This window comes from Eriocheir sinensis, chromosome 11 (assembly GCF_024679095.1).
Source record: "Eriocheir sinensis breed Jianghai 21 chromosome 11, ASM2467909v1, whole genome shotgun sequence".
Taxonomy (NCBI): domain Eukaryota; kingdom Metazoa; phylum Arthropoda; class Malacostraca; order Decapoda; family Varunidae; genus Eriocheir; species Eriocheir sinensis.
In genome coordinates, this window is record NC_066519.1 from 19,706,021 (window position 1) to 19,713,309 (window position 7,289).

The 7,289-nt window shown below is 38.0% G+C and overlaps 1 protein-coding gene across 5 annotated transcripts in view; it reads left to right on the top strand.

Annotated features, from left to right (window-relative positions):
• Positions 1 to 7,289, top strand: part of LOC126997036 (unconventional myosin-XVIIIa-like) — a 258,013-nt gene that overhangs the window by 166,716 nt on the left and 84,008 nt on the right. For all 5 annotated transcript variants that reach the window (XM_050858078.1, XM_050858079.1, XM_050858080.1 and 2 more), the window contains 2 exons: positions 636 to 779; positions 7,053 to 7,142. In XM_050858078.1, the coding sequence (XP_050714035.1) occupies positions 636 to 779; positions 7,053 to 7,142 (234 nt within the window). The remainder of the gene's footprint in view (positions 1 to 635; positions 780 to 7,052; positions 7,143 to 7,289) is intronic.

Sequence of the window (7,289 nt, forward strand, 5' to 3'; positions counted from 1 at the left end):
GTCTGAGTCTTCTGGCTGTCTGTGGTGCGACGGTTGGTTACTGCACACTGATGAATGCTTGTGGCCTGACCTTCATACTGCTCTTCATCACCAAGCATAGAAAAGAGTATGCAGAAGTGAGTACTGAGAGAAGGGAGAGAAGTGGCAGAGATATGAGGAGTGCTAAGTACCCCAGTGAAATAGATTTGAATGCATCCATTGGGTCCTCTTACAGTAACTTTGGCTCCTGCATGAATGAGTGAAGAGAAAGGATTAAGATACAGCTAAGAATGTGTAGGGAGTGAGTGAGGGGTCTTTCAGTATTGAGACAGTTATTAGTGTGAAAGAGAGGGAATGAGGGGTTAAGATGGTACAGGGAAGGATAGGTAGACAGTGAGTAAGTGAACCAGGATGATTAATGAGAAAAAGATGAGTGAATGAGGGAAGAGTAAGGATTAGGATGTGGGGAAGAAATGGAAGGGTGTGGGTGAGAGGGGATCAGTGAAGACCAGAGTCCATCCCCGTCCCTCCATAAAAAACAACAAAACAAAAAAAAAATATACAAATAAATAAGTAAATAGATAGATAAATAAATAGATATATAAACTAATAGATAAATAAATCAACACGACTCACCCACTTCTCACCCGCCACAGGTCCAGGAGACGGCCATCCGGTGCATCCAGAAGAATGTGCGCAAGTTCATGGGCGTGCGGGACTGGCCGTGGTGGAGGCTGCTGGTGCGCGTCACGCCGCTGCTCAACGTCCACCGCACCGAGGAGGACCTGCGCGCCACCAAGGTATGTGCCGCAAGGGGGGAGGCGGTGTAGATGACGTGATTTGAATGTTGTGTCGTTAATGTTTTCGATTTCCTTTTCTTTCGTATTTTGTTCATTTCCATCGTAGTCTAGTTTTTTTTTGGTTGTTGTTCACTTTTAATGTTCCATCTCTTTTCTTCTCCCCCTGTCTTTCATTTCATTTAATTTTCTTTTCCTCATGTATAATTAATGTAGACATGATTTTAACGCTGTCATCTGCCTCATTTCTGGTTTCCCTTTCTTCCATGTGTTTTTCCTTTTATGGTACAATCTTATTTTTTTGTAGTCTGCTTTTAATGTTTAACCTTTTTTTCTGCTCTATCTCTCTTTTATGCATTATTATTTTTTTTTTGCACTATTCCCCATCTTTAGAACCTCATCTCAACTCCACTTTTCCTTCTGCGCTGTCTTTTCCCTGTCTTCTTATTACTCCTTATATTATTCATCCCCTCTAAGCTCCACTGCATCATATCCATAACTTTCTCTTATGTCATCTCTCTGTTGTATAGGAGACACTGTACACAATCACCTCTCTTCTCTCACGGATATCTACTTCATTCTTTTCCTCTCCTCCTCCTTATCTTCAGTTGCTAATGTCTTCTGTTATCTGCTTCTCTCTTTTCTTCGCCTCTTTGCCTTCAGTTGCTTGTGTCGTTTATTATCTATGTCATTCTCATCTCAGTATATTTTATCATTCTCAGAACTGTGTGTTGTTTTACCGTCTATCTCTCTCCTCCTTCACTGTTATCTGATATCATTATAGCGACTGAGGAAGATCTGATTTAAGGGGTTTTTAGCATGGGTCTCTTTTGTTTTATTCCTTCCTTCTCTCCTTCATTTTTTTTTATTAACATCTTTACTTTGCTCCTGCAGTATGTACAAAAAATGTCAATCCCTGAGGCTGTGAGGTTGGGAATATGTTTTGTCCACTTGAAAAATATTAGTTTACTTGTTATTTTATTTTATTTAAATGATACACATCCTTCATGGCTTAAGTTTTCACATCGTCTTGGTAACTATTGAAAAAAGTGAATAGTATCAAATCTTTATACTCTCTTTTTCTGTTTGTCTCTCTCTTCCTCTTTCTCTTTCTTTTTAATTTTCTCCAACTCTTTCTCCTTCTCCCTCTCTCTCTCTCTCTCTCGCTCGCTCTCACACGCACTCAAAATCATTGTCGCCATAAAGATCAACATCTGAGGTCTAGCCAAAGTGTCCTTGCCAGCTTTAAATAGGGAAAGACTTCATCTGCCGGTGATAATTATAATATACAAGTGTTTTGAGGTGATTCATGTGCCAGATGTTTAATAAGTTGGTTTAGATATCATGGGACAGTGTTGCTTATTGTCTGTGTTCATCTCTTCTGTGTCTTTCGGTCTATTTGTCTTTCATCACCTTCTTTCCTTCCATTCTTTTAGTTCTTTCTAACAGGCTTTCTCTTTCCTCTTTCTTCTCTCCCTGTCTTTTCTCTCCCTTCAAATACTGTTCTCCTATTTACTCCTATTTACACTAACAAGCTCTCTCTCTTTCCTCTTTCCTTTCTTCCTCTCTTTTTCCTTTCTTCAATAAATGTTCTCTATCTTGCAATTCTCACTAACAAGGTCTCCTCTCCCTCTCTTTTCCCTTCTGTTCCTTTGCTTCCTTTTCTGAAATATGACAAACTTGACAAGAATAAATATTATGCTCGTCAGAACAAAAAATATTAACCTAGTAACACACTGAATCATCCCAATCAAACAGTAGCCAGGGAAGGATAAGGAAGATTTAAGTGATAGATATGTGGGAGATGAGACTCAAGGGGAAGTGATGAGAGAGCTCTGGTGTCTGTGTATAGAATGTGAGGCCTATATATAAGGAAGGATCCATGTGTCATCGTGCTTGTGACATGTGGGAGATGAAGTGGAAAGTGATGTGATGTCTGGTATCTGCTTATAGAATGCTTGAGCTTAAAATAGGAAGAAGGTCAGTTGTGTCATGATGAAATGATTCTAAAGTTTGCTATGTGTATAAATAGAGTTTTTTTTTTTCTTCTGTAATAGAGTTGTTACACGCATATGTTTTTTCACTCTCAACATTGATAGTATATGAAAATAGTTGTGTAATTAATTCACTGCAAGTCTTGTAAATTAAAAAGAAATAAGACTTAGCTGTGATACCATGATAATATATGGAAATAGTTGTGTAATTAATTCACTGCAAGTCTTGTAAATTAAAAAGAAATAAGACTTAGCTGTGATACCATGATAATATATGAAAATAGTTGTGTAATTAATTCACTGCAAGTCTTGTAAATTAAAAAGAAATAAGACTTAGCTATGATACCATGATAATATATGAAAATAGTTGTGTAATTTATTCACTTCATGTATTGTAAATTAAAAAGAAGTAAGACAGCTATTACATATATTAAAAGGAGAGCAAATGAATGGACTCAATTTATTTAGTGTAATGTAACTGTTTAGCACATTCATAATTTGCACTCTTCAACCTGCTAATATGATATGAGAGGATAGGATAGGATAGGATAGGATAGGATAGGATGATAGTTGTGCCATGCAGGGCCTTAGTAGTTACATCAGAGATAACATTTGCACTTTTCTTCAGCCTAAAAATACAGATTAGTTTGCCATCAGCCTTGCCTGTTTTCCCCTGCCAGAACATATATATATAGAGTGAAGGCTGGGCTTGTATAATTGTTGGCCAAAAATACATTGATCTCAAGATGCTGTCAGACTTATCTCCTTAAAAATCATGTTAGGGAGTAAAAAAAACTGAGGAGTGTGACAGCTTATGAACGGACGTATAGTGTAGAGTGGAATGTTGTAGTTTCTTAATGTTATACAAACTTTACTCGAACATCAACTAAGTGTGTGAGTCTTAGAGATAGTGTAATGAAACTGCAGATAAGGAGAGTAGAAGAGTATATGTTGATAGCATAGTATGAGAGTTTCTGAATCAATATGTACGAGAGAAGAGTATACAAGTAAAGTTTATTAATGTTATATGGATTTAGTTTGTACATAAATTTAGATATGAGGTGAAAATTGTGTATATTGAAAGTATGAAGAGGGGTGGTGTTTGAAGATTAAGGGACCTGACATGTGAATTTAACTAGATTTGAAGTAATATAGGATGGGCTGAGGAAAGTGAGGGGAAGGGGAAGAGGATACGAAATATATGAATCGTGAACATTTTATATATTGAAGGTATGAAGAGGGATGGTGTGTAAGAATTAAGGGACCAAGCACATGAATTTAACTAGATTTGAAGTAATATAGGACAGGCTGAGGAAAGGGAGGGGAAAGGGAGAGAGAAAACAAAAGGGGAAATAAGAGGGAAAGAGAAACGTAAACAGTATTTGACAACCAGTGACCTTGGCTTTGAGTGAGGGGAGTGAAGGCCGAAGGGTAAGGAAAAACTAGGGAGAGGGGGAGAGGTTCACTTGCCAGGCTGAGGAAAAAAAAGACAGGATAGAATTTGGGGAATAAAAAGAGGGAAAGAAAAACCTAAACAATACTTGACAACCACTGACCTTGGCTTTGGATGAGGGGAGTCAAGGGGTGAGGAAAGACTAGGAAGAGAGGAAGAGGCTCATTTGGCAGGCTAAGGAAAGTGAGGGAAAGGAAAAAAGCAGGATAGAAAAATGGAGAAAAGACAAAACAAGAAACCTAACAATTCTTTAAAAGAGGAGGAAAAAGAGAGGAATAGAGAAACCTAACTTTAATTTTTGACATAACCACTGACCTTGACTAAATTCGAGGGGAGGGAGTGGGAGAGGGGAGGAGGCAGATTTTGGCAAGCTTAGGAAGGGAAGAGGTAGGGGAGGAGGAGGAGAGAGAAGGGGAGGGAAGGGGGGAGTGATCAAGCTTCCATGATTTGGCGTGGCTAGTGACCTTGGCCAAGTAGGAAGGGGAAGGGAAGGGAAGGGGAGGGTAGGGTAGGGGAGGGTGGGTGGGTGGTAGGGTGTTTTGGCAGGGTGTGGATATAGGTCGTGTGTGTCCCTGTGTGTGTGGGCTGGCATGGTGTGTGTGTGTGTGTGTGTGTGTGTGTGTGTGTGTGTGTGTGTGTGTGTGTGAACCATTCAGATGAACCACCTCCATTTGTTGCTCATTCACGTGTGTCTGTGTGTGTGTGTGTGTGTGTGTGTGTGTGTTTACATTTACCTGTTCTTGTTACTTACCTGTGCAACCATTCTATCTCAATTAATTAGTCACTATGTTCACATGTGTTCTTTAATGTTTGTATAAATGTTGATGTCACAAAACTTCTGAGTCCCATCAATAAGATCTTTCTGCTTAACGTCATAGTTTTTCTTTGGACTCTTCATATCTGCAGTCGTTTATAAGTTTCGCTCCAATATCTGCATTCTTATCTAGTTTTTACATTGGAGTCCACCTTCAAGCAATATTTTTTCTCTAACTCTTTAGTATATTCATTTAACCCCAATTCTGTTTAATGTTTGAGGGAGTTTAAAAGTTTTCTTCATAAAGTAGGACACATTTTACAATTTATGGCCAGCTGCAGCAGGATGAGTCATTTTAGAGAGCCAGGAAGACCTTCTAAAATTCTCAGCCTAGCCCAAACTGACACTGATTAGCCCTTAACTTCATTGAATCTAAGGGTGTCAAACTTTTTTTATTCAGTGCATTTTCTTTGGCCCTCGGATTTGCTTAACTCTTTGCGTCATTTATCAAAGGTGAAGACTTATTAGAATCCTCAATGCAACCTCTATATATCATTAGATTGACATAGATAACTCTTAATTTTCGCATATATAAATCTCTCACACACTTTCATCTTTGCTTTATTTGTCAGTGGAAAAAAACAAACTTATCAGAATCTTCAACAAAACCATTATGCTGCCCTTAAATTGATGTAGATTAACCCTTCTATCTAAGCCTTCAACACATTCCTTTCTCTTTGCATCATTTATCAGTGGGGAAAACTGATTAAAATCCTCAACAATGCCTTTTTATACTTCTTCTTCTTCTTCTTCTTCTTTTTACAACAAAGGAGACAGTTCAAGGGCACAAAAAAAGGAAACAATAATTAAAAAAAGCCCTCTACACACAAAAAAAAGCCCGCTACTTAAAATTGATGTAGTTTTACCTGTAACTGTGATGGATCTAAGACTCTCAAACATCTATTCTTTGCATTATCTTCGGTCCAACTTTCTCTACTCTGCCTCATCTAAAGCTCACACATTCTTTTCTCCTGACATCAGCTGCTTAAGGTCACAGCATTGGGAGCAAGTTTACTGTGGCTAGCCCAATATTTCTGAGTCTGAGTCATGTGAAATAAAAGGAATCTGTGTTAGTCCAAGACTTAAGAAGGAAGAAATATAGGGAAAGGAGGGCCAGATGAATAGAGAGATAAATTTAATTGGTATAGAGGACTCAAGTCTCATTGCTATTTTTAGATCATAAGGAAGAAACGCATGATATAAGAAGGGTTAGATAGATAGATAAATTTAGGCACTCTAGAAGAATATGTGCTATGTTTAGATTCATAGGGAAGAAATAAAGTAGAATCTAGCCCTCTTTTTTTATTCATCTTACCCCATTTTTTTTATAATCTAATCCTCTTATTTGGAATCTTCTGTCCACTTTGTGAGGGCAATACTATGGCCAGCTTTTTTCTGTTTTTTTCACTCATATCTACATTCATTTATCAGTTTGCTTCCTTTATCTGCATTCTTTTATATATTTTTACATAATAATCCACCTTTACTTAATATTTTTTCCTGTAGTATATTCACTTAACCCCAATTACAAAAGTACAAAAGAAAACAAACACACAAAAGAAGACAGTTAATTTAGTCGCCCTCAAAATGATTCTAGAAATAACTCCTGAAGCTTTAGTCCACCTCTCCAGGATGAATTTCTTTGCTGTAAAATAAAAGAAAGTCAGTTAATTCAGTCACCATCTTAACCCAGTAGCAGCGGGGATCATGTTTCTTAATGGTCCCTCCAAGCGAGAAAAAATGTGAAAATGTCACCGCTCACACAAACCATTCCATAATATATATCAAAGCATTTGTGATCAGATTATGTATCGTCTATTTTAGGGGGTTTATATCATGGCACAAATTTGGCCCGTCGCTGCTACCGGGTTAAAACAAAGATTCATATAACTTCTACTGTTCTTCCCTTTCTCCAGGATGAATTTCTTTGCTGTAAAATAAAAGAAAGCAATTAATTCAGTCACCATATCAAAACAAAAATCCATATAACTCCTGTTTTTCTTCGCTTTCTCCAGGATGAGCTTGAATCCATCCGTGCGAGGCTGGAGAAGTGCGAGAAGGAGAGGACGACACTCAAACACGACAACGAGAAGCTGGAGGCGAGGGTGAGTGTTACCTGTGTGTGTGTGTGTGTGTGTGTGTGTGTGTGTGTGTGTGTGTGTGTGTGTGTGTGTCCATCTTCTCATTCTTTTCCTATTTTTTGTATTTTTCATTTACAGCAAAAAGAGGATGTGAGACCAAGATATGTATTG